This window comes from Ochotona curzoniae, unplaced genomic scaffold, assembly GCF_017591425.1.
Source record: "Ochotona curzoniae isolate NIBS_2020 unplaced genomic scaffold, NIBS_Ocur_1.0 contig_3622, whole genome shotgun sequence".
Taxonomy (NCBI): Eukaryota; Metazoa; Chordata; class Mammalia; order Lagomorpha; family Ochotonidae; genus Ochotona; species Ochotona curzoniae.
This window is the reverse complement of record NW_024465926.1, coordinates 194,160-212,135: the sequence shown is the minus strand read 5'-3', so window position 1 is coordinate 212,135 and position 17,976 is coordinate 194,160. Positions and strand designations below refer to the sequence as shown.

Below are 17,976 nucleotides of genomic sequence, written 5' to 3'. Positions count from 1 at the left end.
AAAGGAGAGTGGATGCAGTTGTCGCACCCACTTTCCCCCATCCTAGACCCCTCCACCCTAATCGATGGTCCATATGGCCTTGTATCCTTCTCAACTATATAAACATCAAAACTAAAACTACTATTTTAAAAAAGATTTAAAAAGATCCAACTGCTCAGGCAGTCACTGTTAGCCCTAGCATGTGTCACTTACCATGCACCCCCTTTAAAAAAAATATTTATTTTTATTGGAAAGGTAAATTTACAGCGAGACTGAAAAACAGGGAGAGAGAGCTCCCATCCTCTGCTTCACTCCCCAAAAGGCCGCGATGGCTAAAACTGGGTCAGTTTGAACACAGGAGCTTCTTCCAAGTCTCCCAAGTGGGTGCAGAGGGACCTGAGTGGACCGTCCTCTACTGCTTTCCCAGGCTACAAGCAGGGAGCTGGATGGGAAGTGGAGCAGCCAGAGCCCCAGGGCGGCTTGACCACCCTGTATCCCAGCCATGCCAAGCACCTGCCCCTCTTGTGCCTCCAGTGCTTCCTCCCCACCTTCACACTGGAACCTCTGTCCAGATACTGTGCTAAACGACTGACGGGCCACGTGACCAGCTAGGCCACACTCACACTGCCCAAGGCCCCAGGAGATTCATAGCAGAACTTTGCCTGTGTTCTGACGGTTGGTGCCCATACAGACCCGGCACCAAGCCCCTCTAGAGGCCATTGGTGTGCTCCATACCCACCACAACTTTCTGGGTGGGCCCTGCAGAGGGGGATCCAGTGATAGGTGAGAGGGGCAAGCAGCAGTGCCCGGGGAGGGGGCCGTGTGGGTCTCAAATCCCTGAGGATGAGTTACTCTTTGACACACCCCGAGGACTGAGGCAGCTCACCTACTCAGAGGATCTGAGGAGACATGCTGGCTCTGGGCATGGAATGGACAGCGCAGAGTGGTCTTGGTGTACCAGATACCAAAAGCCTAGACGTGACTGCCACGGAGGACAGGACTCGGGACACACCCACGTCAGAGTGCTCAGGCCACAATCCTTGCCACTCACAGGGAAGAGGCGACGATGGTGCTTTGGGCCACCAGCTTTAGCCAGGCCCCACCCTGACTGCCACAGGCTTTTAGAGTGACTTACCAGATGAAAAACAAAACCACCCCTGTGGACAGTAGACTCATCTGATTTTGTCAGGGAGCCTGGCATGCTGCTCCAAAAGGGACAGAGGGACCCGAAACAGGGAGAACAGCTCATTGAGGGACCCCAAAACAGGGAGAGCAGCTCATTGAGGGACCCCGGCACAGGGAGAGCAGCTCATTGAGGGACCCCAGCACAGGGAGAACAGCTCATTGAGGGACCCCAGCACAGGGAGAGCAGCTCACTGAGGGACCCCGGCACAGGGAGAGCAGCTCACCTGAGGCAGAAGAGCAGGGACTCGCTGGTGCTACAGGTTAGGAGGCCATTGAAGAATTCAGGAACTGGCAGGTTGCTGGCAGGGACACCACCCATCTCTACCTCTGGAAGCACAGCCCTGGACTCACCAAGGTGGGCAGCCAGGGCAGCCAACCCCAGCACATGGGGGGCACTGAGGCTTGGTCCCTAGAAATGACAAAGGTGAGGTGGCAGGGCTGGTGACAGTCCACATCCCCCAAAGGCCTCCAAGGCACAAGCCAGAGGCAACAGTGGCAGCCTGGCGTGCGCAGGAGCCCCAAGCAGTGACCCACATGCAGGGGGAGCCCACCTGGTGCCGAAGCAGCTGACAGAGCCGCGTGAGCACAGCAGGCAGCAGCGTACGTCCACATAGGGTCCTCACAAAGAGGGTAGCCCAAGGGCCCTGCCTGCAGAAAGAGCAGCTCACAGCACTGGCCTGTCTCAGCCCTGCACCTTCAGGCCAGGAGGCCAAAGGCCCAGGTGGCCTTCCCAGCACACAGTGACCAGTCCTGTGCTCGGTGACACCGAGCTTGATGGGGTCCCGGCTCCACACTGTAGGAGCAAGCCCAGGCACCACCCAGGCCACAGGAACCCTGAGCTTTTACCGTTCAGGTGGTGCAAAGCTGGAGGCTGCCATGAGGTTCTGACAAAAAGACATCAGCAGGAGGTCCACGATCTGAAAGCAGAGGGGAAGGTAGTCAGCAAGGACAGCAGTTAGAGTGCAGAGGGAACGAGGGCCCAGCCCGGGCCGAGTCGGCTACTCAGCATCTTACAGCCCCGAGCAGGCTGGACAAACCCCGGGAGTATAGGTAAAAAATAAACACACAGGGCATGGCATGGTAGCCTAGTGGCTAGGGTCCTCGCCTCACATGCACTGGGATCCCATATGGGTGCCAGTTCTATTCCCGGTACTCCCACTTTCCATCTGGCTCCCTGCCTGTGGCCTGGGAAAACGGGAAGATGGCCCAATGCCTTGGTACCCTGCACCTGTGCGGGAGACCTGGAGGGAAGCTCCTGGCTTGGATTGGACTGGCTCCATCAGCTGCAGCTGCTTGGGGAGTGGATTATTGGATGGAAGATCTCTCTCACTGTCTTTCCTCCTCTCTGTATATCTGACTTTCCAATAAATAAATAAATCTTTTAAAAAAAAAAGTACACAACATGTAAAGAGGCATTTTACAACGGCATACAGAGGACCAGTTTATCTGCATGCTACTGAAACTAACTTGGTATAAGTTGAAATTGTACTGCGATAAATTAGTGGCTTAGGGGCTGGTGTTACACCATAACAGGCATTCCATACAGTGCCGGTTGGAGACCTGGCTGCTCCATTCCCAATCCAGTTCCCTGTGACTGCACCTGGGGAAACAATGGAGGATGGCCCAAGTGCTTGTGGGTCTGCACCCAGGAGAGACTAGGAAGAAGCTCCTGGCTCCAGACTGGCCCAGCTCTGGCCGTTGTAACCATTTGGGAAGTGAACCAGCAGATGGAAGATCTCTATCTCTCTGCCTTACAAATTAATAAATCTTTTAAAAATAAATAAACAAATAATAAACACACAGCCCCCTACTTGTTCTTGTTTAAAACACAACAAGGACAGGCACCGTGGTGCTGCACCTCAAGCTCACATCCCACAACGGCGTGCCAGCTGCAGACCCAACTCCTCCACTGCACCTATCAGCCTGCCAGTCAGCGGGAGGAGCAGACAAGGTCCAGGGAAGGAAGATGAAAACAAACATTTTAAAACCATTTCCCTTCCTTTCCGGCTTGGGCCCTACGAGATTCCTCCCGCAAAGAAGGGGCGAGAAGAAGGGCCGTTCCGCCATCAACGAGGTGGTGACGCGGGCGTACGCCATCAACATCCACGAGCACATCCATGGAGTGGGCTTCAAGAAGCGAGCTCCTCGGGCGCTGAAGGGGATCCGGAAGATTGCCATGAAAGAAATGGGAACTCCAGATGCGTGCATTCATACGAGGCTCAATAAAGCTACGTGGGCCAAAGCGATAAGGAACATCCCATACTGCATCCACGTGAGAAAATGTAACGAGGATGAAGATTCGTCAAACAAGCTCTGTACTCTGGTTACCTAAGTGCCTGTCACTACTTTCAAAAATCTACAGATTGTTAATGTGAATGAGAGCTAAATAAAGTTGTAAGACCGAAAAAAAGCCCATTTCCTTGGCAAGGTCAGCACTGTAGCATAGCTAGAAAAGCCACTGCCATAGCATACGGATGCTGGCTCAAGTCCCATCTGCTCATTTCCTGTCCAGCTCCCTGGGAAAGCAACAGAATGGGGCCCTACACCCACATGGGAGAACAGAAGCAGCTCCAGGCTCCTGGTTTCAGACAGGCACAGCCCTGACTGCTGCAGTCATCTGGGCAGTGAACCACTAGATGGACGATCTCTAATGCTGCCTTTCAAATAAAATAAATCTTAAACATTTCTTTACCTACAAAATAGCTGGGGCAGTACAGAGCGATGCCCAGCTTTCACGTTTCCGGAGAGGGATTGGACATCCTGTGCAATCCCAGGGCCTACAGCCACTTTCTGTTTTTTAAAGATTTGTTCAGTTTTCTTGGAAAGGCAGGTCAGATTTACAGAGAGAAGGAGACAGAGAAAGGTCTTCCATCCATTGCTTTACTCCCCAAATGGCTGTAAGGGATGGTGCTAAGCCAACCCACCCAAAGCCACAAGCTTCTTCCGGGTCTCCCACGCAGGTGCAGAGTCCCAAGGCTTCGGGTCGTCCTCGACTGCTTTCCCAGGCCACAAGTAGGGAGCTGGATGGGAAGTGGAGCAACTGGGACATGAACTGGCGCCCATATGGGATCCTGGCACTGGCAAGGTGAGGATTTAGCCCCTGAGCCATTGCCCCAGGCCTTGTACCCACCTTCTGCTCATGCGGCTCGAGCCTGGGATCAAGGATGCTGAGCTGAATCTTCATCACCTCCGCAACGCTGTCATCCTCCCTGCGTGCCCAGGCAATGCTCAGCCTGTCAGAGACCACAGCTACCTGGGCAGACACAGCTGCACATGGAGAAACCAGTGAGGCCCAAGGTGCCCAGAGCGCATGAATACATGCGAGAGACCCACAACTGCAGCCTGGCCTGGGGGTGGCTGAGAGCGCAGCTGCTGGCTCTCCTTGGACTGCAGGTGGCACAGGGACCAGATGCATGGCTTGTACAGAGGCCTTGCTGCCGCACAACATGGGCAGAAAGAAACTGAAAGCCATCCACTCCTCCTACTGGGCCAGCTGAGGGCAACACAGCCCTGTACCATTTAGCATCTCAAGTCTGTGTGCCCAGAACCCGTTCCTGGGCCTGATGTTTCCAGGGCTCTGCCAGTGCCCCATAGAGAAGCCGCTCACTGCTGTCAGAGGCAGGACCGATCTGGTACATTCTCTTCATCTCTGTCACCAAGTTCTACCATCAAGCTCTGGACAACCAGGAGGACACCATCGCCACAGCCTGATCTACAACTGCACAGCCCTGGCTCACCGTCTGTGCTCACCGTCATACTGGCTGGGGTCTGCCATGCAGGCTCTGAGCTTGCTTAGTGCAGCCTGGAGGGACTCCAGAGGCTCTTCAGCACAGACAGGCTCTGTCCGCCTTCCAGCAGCTGCACCTGGGTGAAAGATGGGGCACACATGCAATGGAATCTTCAGGAAACAGGCCTTGCACACATAATGCTGGGTGTAGTCGACAACAATTACACACAAGCTTAAGCAAACAGTGGCTGTGTATCCATCACTGCCAAGTTGAAAAGCAAATAAAATGCAAAAACATACAAACCCAGCCCAGCCAGAGTAAAGGGAAGATAGAAACTCCTTCCTTGATCTCAGATCTCTAATTCCACTGACAACAGACTGGAAGGAAGACAACAATGAATATACAGGAGGTACTCCCCAATTCTCAACTACACGCTTGCAGGTCAAACCTTCAACATACCACACTCAATACAGAAAGGAAGACACACTGCGCTTTCAAAGGCAAAACCAGCTCTGGGGCTGCTGGAGCTGTGCAAGTGGGTCCCAGCAAGAACAAAACACGACAGGCTGAGGGCAGAAAACCAAAGAACATTCCAGAGTTCCAGGATGAAAATGGGTGAGGGGCAGAAGGCAGAGAACAGGGCACTAGCACGGTAGCCTAGTGGCTAAATCCTCGCCTTGCACACACCAGGATCCCATATGGGCGCCAGTTCATGTCCCAGTTGCTCCACTTCCCATTCAGCTCCCTGCTTGTGGCCTGGGAAAGCAGCTGAGGACGGCCCAAAGCCTTGGGACTCTGTACCTGCCTAGGAGACCCAGAAGAATCTTGTGACTTTGGATTGGCTCTGTTCTGGCCATTGTTGCCACTTGGGGAGTAAACCAGCAGATTTCTGTCTCTTCCCTGTATAAAATCTGCCTTTCAAAAAAATAAAATAAAATAAAATAAAATAAATAAATAAAAAGAAACCAGAGAACATTCCAGAACCCTTTAAGCTGCCAGACATAGCCCATCAAATCCCAGGAAGCTCTGCACAGTGAGCCCTCGAGGCCACGGCAGAGGCTTTAATCCTTTGCCTGCTGGACTCTGTGAGATCACCACTTCACAGAGACTTCCCACGTCCAACAGAGGTGCAGTTCTGGCAAGCACACCAGAAAATAAGATGGACAGGCAGCGCGGGCCAGGGGCGGTGGCTGGCCCACATGGGAGGGCTGGGCCCCGGTCCTGCTCGGCTCCCACTTGTAGCTCCTGCTGATGCACACCCGGAAGGCAGGAGTGATAGCTCAGGCGGCAGTGTTCCTGTCTCACAGGGGAGACCAGGACTGCGCTCTCAGCTCCTGGCTTTGAGCCACAAGGATCACACTGTTGCAAAGCCTTTCTGGCAGTTCATTTTTCTGTGCCTCAAACAAAACATAAACAACTAAAAATGCACACAGTTGTCAACAGAGAGCAGCAGGTTCTGAGCAGCCACCCCAGAGCCCAGGCCCACTCGGCTTTGGCCTCAGTTGCCCGGTCAGTCAGCACATTCGATGCTGCACCACAGGCCAGGAGACCCGAATGCAAACGACAGTCAACCAACAGCTGGGCCTCGAGGCTGGCTGCTCTGAGAGCACCTGAACCCAAACTGAACAGAGGACAGTCGCAGGACACACAATGACAACGAAGAAGGCGTGAGAGGTGGGTCTGTGCACAGGTGATCCTTTCATGGAAGTGCCAAGCTGCGGCCTTCCCTGGCCCTCGCATGCACCCTGCACTGCAGCCTGAGCCCTCTGACGCAGACACACACTCCGCATCACACACGGACAGCAGTGACAGCAAGCCTGACGCTGGCCTTACCCTCCGGCAGCCTCTCCCCAGCAGCACGGCAGCCATGGCAATAGTTGGCATAAAGAGAGGAGGGGATCTTATCAGCTCTGTGTTGGGACAGAATGAAATCAACTCAATAATGATGTGAAAATGACAGTAAAACACAAACATAAATAACTCTAAGTAACATAATACCATGTCTGTCACACACACAAGACCAGACCACAACAGAGACCTCTTGGAGTGAAATTGTAACAGATTTTCGATCTCTAGAAATAAAATAAAAGTAAAAATGTATTCCAAGAAGCGATCAAGGGCAGGCGTTTAGCCCAATGGTTTAGCTGTCTGGGCTCACACAGTTCCGCTCAAGGCTCCAACCTCCTGTTAACATAGACTCCTCTCTGTGAATCAGCCTTTCCAATAAAAAGAAATATTTTAAAAATAAATAAATAAAACTAAGTTTAAGTTTCTAACCACTAAATGATACAAGTTTGAAACCCAGAACCCTACTGGTCTCCCGTGTGGGTGCAGTCGTCACCTGTGCCTCCCAGGGTACAGGCACCTCCAGCAGCAGCCTGGCCGGCTGTGCCACCGTGCCCACCCCAAGTCAAAGCCAATTAGCTCCAGAGCCAGCACTCCCCAGGCAGACGAAGCAACTCTTTCTACAGAAGCACCAAAAGCCTGTTGGAGCCAAGTGAGCTCTCCCGGCCCACAGACCTCACCTCCTCAGAGCGTCTATCAAAGCCATGCGAGAGTCAGGGGCTTTCGGAAGCTGTGAGAAAGATGGGTACACGTGAGGCCAGGGACCAGGAGCAGCCCTCCCCTCAGGCACATCAGGCTGAAGAAGGCGCATACTGACCACTCGTGGCGTGAGCAGCGCAGGGAGAAAGTGGCTCACGTAGTAAGACCTCCGGAATATGCTGCAACACACAACAGCAGCCGGCATCTCAGCAAGTTTGGCACTCATCCAACACCCAGTCACCAACGCCTGGACTGGGCAGCTGCCATCATGAAGGAACCCAGACCGGTGTAAGGCCATGGGGGTCCCTTCCTCCATGGAGCTGACCTCCATATCTCAGGGTGGCATCTGCTCACCCATGCTGTGGCAACCAAAATCTTGATGGTTTGAGGTCACATTTTGTTTATTAGCTGTGCTGCTCAGTCCCCAGCCCTGCTCCAGGCAGCTAAGCCTAGCAGGAACATCACCTCCTTCCCCAGAATGCCCCGATGGCTTTGTTGGTCAAAGGGCACAATGGGGAGTCCTGGAAGACTTGGCCCATGCACAGCCCCTGGCCACCCCACCCGGCCAACACGCAAACGCCACACCAATGCCTGCTCCAGCAGGGTGTGCAGGAGCTGCTGGCCAAGCCTACCTGGCCTCCATGACGGTGACTGGGATCTTTCCTGTGTGCTCAAACACAGCAACAGCCTTTGTGACATCCTGGGCCGCCTGGCTTTGAGGCTGTCCCCATGCAGGGAGGAAGAGGAGGCATTTACAAGAGTGAGGGCACACAGGCTGGTGGGCTCTGTTCTTCCCTGGCAGGTGTCATGGCTGCCCTACGGCAAGCCAATGCATAGCATGTCTACAACAGGGCTGGGGTCACCGCACCACCCCCAGAGTAAGATCCGGGCAGGGAGGCGAGGCCAGTGCTGACGGCTTAGCCCTCGGAGCCCTCTCTGAAAAATGAAGGGTTCAGACTGGACACCTCCAGGCCAGAAGGAGTAGACTCACAAGAAAAAAAAAACCTTGAGGAGTTGGTGTTTGAAAACTAGGACCATCCCCGGTTCCATCGCCGGCATGTTCCTGCCCTGGGACGCAGCAGGGAGGGCTCACGTGCCCCTGCAGCCCATGGTGGAAAAGCCAGACTATGTGCTACTACCAGCTCCTGCTACTCCCAAATTCAAACAATAACTGTGAGAAGGCAACGCAGGAGCAGCCTCCAAGCAGCAGTAGCATCCCCATGTGGCGCTAGCCAAATCCAGTGGCTCCATTTCTGAGCCAGCTCCCTGCTTACGGCCTGGGAAAGCAGCAGAGGACGGCCCAAGTCCTTGGCCCTTCCCCACGCGGGAGACCTGAGAGGAGCTCCAGGCTTCAGGCTGGCCCTGGGGAGTGAGCCGACAGAGAACCCATCTTTCCTTCTCTCTCCATAACTCTGTTTTTCCAATAAAACTAAAAAATCCTGAAAAAATTCAAAACTGCATAAAGGTTGCCACCTGATAGTCACACATCATCTACTAAGTGTTCTTTAGGGACTCACTGCCTGAAACCGTGGTTTTTACCAGCAAGACACATAACATGGCCATCTCACATCCGGGTTACATCCCCGGAAAGGCAGCAGTCCCTCTCCTGAGCCCCATGCGCACCGAGCCATTCTGGCATCGCAGTGACAGCAACACATTTACAGCTTCCTGTGTGTGCTCCATGCACAACTCTGCCCACACCCCGTCCACCTACACAACAGGCTGATCCACTCCAGTGAGAAGCAAATGGGAAGTCTCACCTCTGCAATGTCCCCAGTTGATGTCAAATCCTCGTAGAGTCCCATATTTTCTATGGAGAACTTAGGAGGAGAGAGAATGGCCCCATGACCACTAAGCCCGGTCTTTGCTAGGCAGCTACCAGAAGTCAACTCAGGGAGTGGCTGGACTTGCCTTGAGGTCAGCTAGCCGCGTCTTGGCCAGGGAGATGTAGTCGGAGAGGAGGGAGCGGTACTTGTCTGGGACCAGTGGTGGGTGGAGAATATGCACCTGCAAGGGAGCACAGCAGTGCTATGTCCACACCCTGTCCCAGTTGCAAAACCTCACCAACCCTAACCCAGAGCCACAGTTGGCTTCCCCAGAGACTTGACAGATCTCCAAGTGTCAGGTTGATGTGGCCTAGATGGTGGGCACAGACCCAGACCAGGCAGAGGGAGGGCAGAGACCAGGCAAGGGGAGGGAAGAGACCCAGACCAGGCAGGGGAGGCGGGCAGAGACCCGGCACCAGGATGAGGGCAGAGACCCAGGTCAGGCAGAAGGAGGAGGGCAGAGACCAGGCACGGGGAGGGCACAGACCCAGCACCAGGCAGGCAGGCACCTGCAGCCCCCTGATGAAGGTGTGGCAGCAAAATGCGAAAAAGTCATTGCACTGAACGACACAGACACTGGACACTCAAAGTCTGAGTTCCCACAGACTAAGGGTGCGCATTCAAACCAGGGAAGCCAGAACTTGCCAAGACCATGGGGCTAGACAGGTGAGGGCACCCTAGGCCGGCCCAGGGGACCTCTGAGGGGCCTGTGACAGGATGATACTGCCAGTGGGGGACAGCCATGCCTGCAAGACACCTCTCACCTTGACGGACTGCCACCCACAGCACCCCCTACATGTGCCCAGGGTGCTGGAGCATTCCAGAATTCCGGGGTAGAGACAAAAATAGCAGGCTGGTCCATGGACTGTGCACCCCACTCCCTGACCTCCTTACACATTCAGGGGCCTGCATGCTCCTGTCACCTTTTAAGTGGTTTAAACATGTTTCAGAGTTGGAGAAATGGGGGCATAGAGAACCCTGGGGTCCATTCCCTAAATTCCCCCAATGGCCAGACCGGAACAAGTCTGGGATAGGCCAAGTGCCCCATCCAGGGATCCAGCCACTCTAAACCACATGTGGCAACAAGATTTCAGACCCAGAGCCTCAACATGGGACACATGTCACCTGCCTCCCACGTCCATTTTGAGCAGGACAGGGGTGAGAACTAGTTTCCAGGCCAACATGCCCAAAACCAGACACTGGGGCAGCTGATACACACCCCACAGCCTTTTCTATCCTGAGACCTGCAGATTTGCTGTGCAAGCTCAAACCACTGGAAGCCACTATTATGCCAGGCACTGGAACCACCACCATGGCCGTGGCAGCCGGTTGGCTCAGCATCCAGGTCCCTCACCCCCGAGCCCAGAACAGGCCTGACTGTGTGCTGCCAGGCCCCCTGCTCCTGCTCCATGGGAACCAGCTCCCACGGAGATGCCAGAGATGGCTGCAGCCCCTCACCTGCAGGCACCGCGGGGCCTCAAAGGGCACCAGGTCCGACAGGAACTTGAAGAGGAAGATGAGTGCCTTCTTGCTACTGCCATGGTAGCCACGTGAGCTCCCAAAGGAGGCCTGTGGGGAGACAGGGGTAGGTCTGAGATGGCCAACATCATACAGATGGCCATACTGTGGCAGGTGGCAAGACAATCAGCTGCCCCCAAGTCTTCTCATTCTGTCCCACACAGACATCAAAACCCCAATTCCTAACTCCATCCATAGGTCCTCACTCCATTTTATGTAACCCATCCCCTCCAAAGTCCAGCCTCCTTATTCCAAACTGCACAGACCCCTATATCCCAGTTCTCCTTACCCCATCCCATACAGCCCACCTAAACCCCAAATCTCTTAACTCCTGAACTGAAATCTAAACTGAGGTCTCCTCACCCCTATCCCACACAGCCCCATAAACCCACTCCTCACCACATCCTACAAAGACTCCTGTGTGGAAGATTGCCCCAGGCCCCTGTCCTGCTTTCAGGAGGGCGTGGCTTAAGCCTAACCTTCCCCATGACCTCCATTATGGCTACTAGGTCAAGGGAAGTACACCTGGAATACAACCTCTGACTTGACCGGAAGATCTCGGGAAGCAGATGTGTCACACAGCCAATTATGGCATCTTTGGTGGGTGTGGGGTCTGCCGGACGCTCCCTCCTGCCCTCCCCTTCCTTACCCTTTAAAACCTCTAACCTGTGCGTAATAAAGCGGACATTCCTCACCAGCTTGTCTCCGGTGGTTCTTGAGGCCAAAGGCCACCATCTGCCTCACGCTCAGTGACCTTGGGGCCTGCTGGCAGGCTTAAACCCCGAGACTCCTGAACCCTGTGAATAGTCACCCAACCCACATAGTGCCCCAAACCCCAGATCCCTCACCCCATCCCACAGACTGCTAAAATACACTCCTCACCGTACCTCACCGACCCTTGAACCTTCAGACTCCTCACCTCCATTCCATAGCTCCCCTAAGCCTCAAATCTCACCTCCTCACAGAAGCCCCACATACCCCTGTCTCATCACCCCATGCCACAGCCCTCCTAAATCTACTCACCTCATGCCATCCCACAGCCCCACTAACCCCAAGAATCCTCATCTCTAATGTATCAAGACCCTAAATCTCCCAAATCTACCCAAATCTCCAAAACCATCATATAACTCCCCTAAACTCGACTCAGCCCATCCCACAGTCCCCAAACCCCAAACATCCTCACTCCTTCCACAAACACATCTAAACCCCAAATCTTCTCACTCATTCCAGAGCCCTGTAAGATGTAAATATTCTCACCCCATCCAATCCAGAGCCCTAAACCTGGCTACTCACTCCATCCCTCTTAAATTCTAACCCTACCACATCCCACATGCAAACATGTCTGTGTACACATAGCCTGCTAAGCCCCAGAACACCTTACCCCATCACAGTCCTCGTAAACATGACTCCTTACCCGTCCCACAGCTCCCTTAAACCCCAGACTACAATTCTCATGAAAGTTCCCCCGAAAGGACCCGAGCTATACCAATGGTGTCACTGTCCTCCACATCTAGACCACAGAATGCACGCAGTCCCAAGCCAGTGTGCGCACACACAGGCATGTCCATGGAAGCATGAAGCTCCACACAGGCACACATACACAAACACACGTTAGCACAAGCACACACATGTCAGAACACTGACACACAAGCAGGCTGCCTCTTTACTGCAAAAGCACCCCATAAGGACCAACACCATGGCAAAGTGAGTTAAGCCTCCTCCTGCAGCACCAGTGTGCCATATGGGCGCCAATTGGAGTTCTGGCTGCTCCACTTTCCATCCAGCTCCCTGCCTGTGGCCTGGGAAAGCAGTGGAGGACAGCCTAGAGCCTTGGGACCTGGCACCCACATGGGAGACCCAGAAGAACTCCTGGCTTCTGGCTTTGGATTAGCTCAGCACACGCCACTGCAGCCACTTAGGGAGTGAACGAACGGACACTAGATCTTTCTCTCAGTATCTCCTTCTCTCTGTATATCTGACTTCCCAATAATGGTAATAATTAAAAATAAATAAATCCCTTTTAAAAAGACATAAAACAGAGAAAGTAAATACAGAGAACTGGGAGCATCAGGCAAACACATCCATCCACAACGACCAGCTGTAGTGCTGCTTCCCTGACCTCTCCCACTCTGGCTCTGCAGGCTCAACTCTGCTCACCACAAGGCTGGTCCAGAAGGTTCCTGACCGTGACCTCAAGGAGCCGAGCACTGACCACCCTGGCCCGTGTGAACAGTTGGTGACTCACCCCAGGCCTGTGGGGACAGCACCAGGGAAAGCCTCAGCGGAAAAGGGACCTCAGGTAATCAGAGAAAGGATACACAGTGGCCCATCTGCCAAGACAAAGTTTAACCACCTCCTCCGTGGAGGTCCCCCATCAGGGAGGGGTACCCTCCACAGAGGTCGATGGTCTTTGTTTGGCCATGAGCGCATCAATTGCAAAGGCAGTAGACACCTGGCCAACTGGAGCAGTACCCAAGCTTCTCTGACCAGTATCTCTGTGGGGCCTGGGGGGTCTGGTATCTGAGTCCTCAAAGCTGCAGTGTCTCAGGACAGGCAAGCAATTCCAGCGGCTGCCCTGAAGCTCCCCAACCCCATGAGAGCCACCAACCGCCAGCTCCCTGTGACTCACCTTGAACCATTCTCCGTAGGATGGGAATAGGGCAGGGCCCTCCAGCGCAGCCTGACGCACAACCAGGAAGGCAATGACCATGCTGTCCAAGTGGTAGGTCTCAAATGCCCGGGCCATAAGACGGGCCACCCAGTCTGTGGACACCCAGAGACAAGACTAGCAGTACGGCCGACAGAGACCAGCTGGGAGGCCCACAGGGGACAGGCACAACTAAGGACCAGCTCCTTGGGACAAAGTAAAGAGGCAGTACCCACTCTGACCCAGTACACCCCAACACCTGAGTCTGCTGACCCCACACCCGTGCCACATACCACCGAGCAGCTGCCGCGCCTTCGGGAGGCAGACAACCAGAGCAGACACGCAGCCCAGCACACACTGCCAGTTGACCTCCTGCGACTCTAGGGTCTCCTGCACAGAGCCGAGCAGCTCCTCTGCACTCAGCATTGCCATGAGCTGCAAGGAGAGTGATACATGGGGGCACATGACCCACGTCTGCACATCCCAGCAGCCTGTTCTCCACAGTGGGATGAGTGCCAGCTCTCAGAGAGCAGACAAGCTCAGTCTCCTGACCCCAGGCTGAGTCTCAGTGGACACCCCTGTACTTTCTAATGCAGAGTGCCCAACTCACGCAGCAGCTGCTCTCAGGCCAGCACAAGACACTCACCCTGCGGTACAAGGTGTTCAGCAGAGGGTGGGTCCTGGCGAAGCTCCACTCTCGTTGCCTCTCCACGGCATCAGACACTTGAGAAAGAGACAAAGACCCATGTCAGGGAAGCTCTCAACCATCGAGACAGGCCACCATGAAACCCACAACGTCTGTAGTCCTAGTGGCTCCTAGCATCCCGGAGGTCCGACCAGCCCTGGGATACTGTCCCCCAGGACACCAATGCCTGTGACATGAACACGAGGCGCAAAGGATCTGCACATGCCCCCTGCTGCCAACCTCTCCATGTGGTCGACACCCAGCCCAACATACATGCCACATAGGTCATCCAGGGCTGCCAACAGGAGAGAGGTGTAATATGCTCAGCACGGGTGTTCGTGGACTCACCCAGGGCTGTGCCTCCCATTACCCAGTCCTGAGCCACTGGCTTCATCTTATTTGCATCATTACATCAGATGCCGCCACTTTTAAACACTAAGCTGCCAACAAACCAATCACGGAGAGGAGGAAACTGAAGACACCTGCTCCAGCAAGGGCTGACAAAGCAGCTGCGTTCATCAGAAGTGCCCCGGTCATCCTAGCTGAGCCACTGCCTGGGGACACGGCACAGAAAGGCTGACAGACAGGCGTCAGCAGCAGTGGAATCCTGAAGCAGGACAGGAGGTGACACAAACCCTGACATCTGCACAAAACTTGCTAGCTGTGTAAGAAAAGCTCACAGCAACACCACAACACAGGCAGTGCGTACAACAAAAGGCCCAAGAAGCCTTCTGCATGAAGACGAGCTGGGCGACTGCTCCGCCCTGTCCTCTCCTCTCAGTTCCCGTGGTCCTGCATGATGTCCAAACGGCAAGCCCCCAGTCTCCCAACAAGGGCAGGCCACAACAGTGCCACAGTCACCATGGCAACAAAAGGACACCAACCCCCAAACGGGGCAGGCCCTGCCCACTTCAGCCTGAGACTGACCTGTGAGTTCCGGCTTGTAGGTGAGTGTCTGGGTCAGAGTGTGCTTGGCAAAGCTCGCTAGGGCATCTGTGGAGATCATCCCACAAAATGTGCGCCCGCAGAAAAGGCTGAACCTGTCAACACAGCAGCAGCAAGGGCTGTGGCTCCACACCTCCCAGCCAGCACCACTACAGGCTCTGAGCTGCACACACAGAGCCGACAGCAGCAGGGGGCACTGTACAGCAAATTCCAGCCAGGGGCTGTCAGAGACTAGGTAAACCTTGGGCAGGTATGAAGCAGGACTGGATGCTGCATGTGAGGGAGGCTGCTCCAGACTGCACCCAACCAATCAACAGCCAGGAACGAGGACCCTTTCCAACACACAGCCAGCACACCACACAGCTGCCCACTCAACATACCATGTGGACTGAGCTCCTAACCAAGCTAACCACCCCCCCAAACTGAGGGCATCCCAGGCTGCTCCACAGCGTAGCCCTTGGAGTACAGGGAAGATCAACTCTGAGAGGCTGAGGGGGCAGGGGACAGTCCACAGGGAAATCAGCTACAGGAAGAAGACCCTCAGGGCTGGGCATGGTGGGTGAGACAAGCAAGTACACTCGGGGCCCCATTCTCAAGGATCAAAAGCATAGCATGCAGAAAAAAATAAAACTGGATCCTACAGGACTGAGGAACAAAAGTAGGTCCTGGAGTCCCAGGGCCCAGCACCCAGACGCACCAGCAGCTCACTGCCTTGTGTGCCAGGGAGTCCTCCGGAGTGCTGTCTGCCGCCACATCCAGACCAACTGTGAGAGCAAGCGGTAGGAACGTCAGCTCCCAGCATGGCTCAAACTGAAGACACCTGCTCCAGCAAGGGCTGACAAACACTGAGCACACAAGGGCTTCGTCCCAGCCCTGAGCAGGCTGCCAAGGCCCCCTTGGGTGCTCCTGAAGCTGACCAACATCCTCCCACAGCCCATCCGTGAAGCCGGAGTCACTTCACAGCTCTGCCAATTCCCCCAAGCCAAGGGACACATGGAGGACATTTACACCAACCACAGCCCCAACAGGGACCCTCCAGTGGGCCCCCCATGCTGGGGATTCACAGTGAGCAAGACAGTGCAGGTGGAAAGGCGGATCCACCACTGGGATGGGACAAGTGGGTCAAGGCGAGGACTCACAGGTGAGCATCCTGCGCAGCACGTCCAGGGAGACCTGTGGAGACGGTCACAGCACAGCCTGAGGCCAGCCCTCCTGCAGCGCTGGCTCTGAGCCTCCAAGCCCTGCTGAAAGCACTCCAAAGGCCTCTTGGAGAAAAATGCCTCCCCTCTGGCTCCAGGCCTTGGGAACCAGACACACAGTCCTCACTCCGTCCCTTGGGGATCCCAGGGGCTCACGCAAAGCAGCTCCCAAAGGAAGGACACATGGGAGGGACGGAGCTGTTCCTTGGCCACAGCCCCCACCACGTCACAGCACCCTACCTGGACCATTTTCTCAGGCTCCACATGTTTTCTCAGCTCTGGACTGTCACAGAATCCCACAGAGACAAACACACGCATAAAACCTGAAGAAGCACAAAGCCAAGCATTGGCACATACCCTGGCCCCAAGGAGCCCGCATCCTGTGCCATTGTTCAGGCAGCCCTGTGTGCAGGAAGGGTGCTGTGAGGAGCCCTCAGACAGGGAGCACTCAACACCTGACACGGCATCTAAAAGGATGCAACAGGTTAAGCTGCCCTGAACACCAGCTGTTCCACTTCCCATCCAGCTTCCTGCTGACGGCCCGAGAAAGCAATGGAGGATGACCCAAGGGTTTGGGCTCCTGCACCCACATGGGAGACCTAGAAGAGGCTCCAGGCTCCTGGTTTGGGAGCGCCTCAGCTCTGGCCATTGTGGCCATTTGTGGAGTGAACCGGTAGACAGTTCTTTCCCTCTGTCTTTCCTTCTCTCTGTAAATCTGCCTTTCCAATAAAAATCAGTGAGTCTTAAAAAAAAATTACTTATCTTTATACTTGAAAGGCAAACTTACAGAAATAAAAGGACAGAGACATAGAATTATGGCACCATAAGCTAAGGTTTAACCTGCTACACTACACGTTTACAGAAAAACGGACTGTTCACTCAGAGAGGAATCAGGTCACAGGACATGCTGGGAGAGTGGCTCTCCAGCTGACTCCAACTGGCAGAAGGACCGAGGATTATGGTCCCAGTGGGAGACAAGAGGCAGGCAAGCAGCTCAGGCATTGCAGGAAGACCACAGCCTGCACAGTCAGGGCTTCTGTCCGACCCTCCACATACACCTCCCTATGCAGGCCCAGTCCCTGACTCATGCAAGACAAACTTGAGGAAAAAACCCGCGAGCCACAGGATGCCTGTCCCAACCCAGCTCACTTGCCTAACATTCCTCAGGGATTGTGGCCAGGACAGACTGGGGTCCTCCAAAGGCCAGGTGTGGGACACGCCACACCACGAGGGCTGGGTCTTCCAAGGGAAGGGTGGGTGTGAGACACGCCACACCACAGGGGCTGGGGTCCTCCAAGGGCAGGGTGTGCGACATCATTTAGGATGGTGACTGGAAAGAATCCCCTGAGACACTGAGTCAGGCTAGCCTGAAGGCCATGGGTACTTCCCATCCCTCAAATCAGACTCCCCACCCCACCCCACCCCCGCCACAAAACCCACCAGTAAGCACAGCCCTGGCAATCTTGGTGGAAGATCCAGACTCTTCCATCTGCTCACAAAGGCGGCACAGGTTCTGGAAGACCCATGCCACCATGGCTTGTGTGTTGGGATACCTGGGAACAAGGGAGACACACAGCAGATGTCTACTGCATCATTTTCTTTGATGTTCAGCTCACCAGAAGCTTGTCACAACTGAAAGGCATCACATCAAAGCCAACATGAAAATGCACCCCTTCCGAAAGCGTGCCCACGGGCAGCAGCTGGCTACTGCCAAGGCAGA

At 54.7% G+C, this 17,976-nt stretch overlaps 1 protein-coding gene and 1 pseudogene across 1 annotated transcript in view; one reads left to right on the top strand and one right to left on the bottom strand.

The window, feature by feature from the left end:
• FANCA (FA complementation group A) overlaps window positions 1-17,976 on the bottom strand; it is a 35,393-nt gene that overhangs the window by 13,677 nt on the left and 3,740 nt on the right. The window contains exons 6-25 of the mRNA XM_040982145.1: window positions 17,697-17,809; window positions 16,497-16,579; window positions 16,197-16,230; window positions 15,755-15,821; window positions 15,040-15,152; window positions 14,074-14,150; window positions 13,721-13,862; window positions 13,410-13,543; window positions 10,721-10,831; window positions 9,348-9,443; window positions 9,197-9,256; window positions 8,069-8,157; window positions 7,555-7,615; window positions 7,418-7,467; window positions 6,726-6,802; window positions 4,915-5,028; window positions 4,295-4,431; window positions 2,011-2,081; window positions 1,716-1,812; window positions 1,389-1,573 (exon numbers count right to left, since the gene is read on the bottom strand). Coding sequence (XP_040838079.1) covers window positions 1,389-1,573; window positions 1,716-1,812; window positions 2,011-2,081; window positions 4,295-4,431; window positions 4,915-5,028; window positions 6,726-6,802; window positions 7,418-7,467; window positions 7,555-7,615; window positions 8,069-8,157; window positions 9,197-9,256; window positions 9,348-9,443; window positions 10,721-10,831; window positions 13,410-13,543; window positions 13,721-13,862; window positions 14,074-14,150; window positions 15,040-15,152; window positions 15,755-15,821; window positions 16,197-16,230; window positions 16,497-16,579; window positions 17,697-17,809 — 1,911 coding nt within the window. The remainder of the gene's footprint in view (window positions 1-1,388; window positions 1,574-1,715; window positions 1,813-2,010; window positions 2,082-4,294; window positions 4,432-4,914; window positions 5,029-6,725; window positions 6,803-7,417; window positions 7,468-7,554; window positions 7,616-8,068; window positions 8,158-9,196; window positions 9,257-9,347; window positions 9,444-10,720; window positions 10,832-13,409; window positions 13,544-13,720; window positions 13,863-14,073; window positions 14,151-15,039; window positions 15,153-15,754; window positions 15,822-16,196; window positions 16,231-16,496; window positions 16,580-17,696; window positions 17,810-17,976) is intronic.
• On the top strand, window positions 3,164-3,550 carry LOC121157821 (annotated as a pseudogene).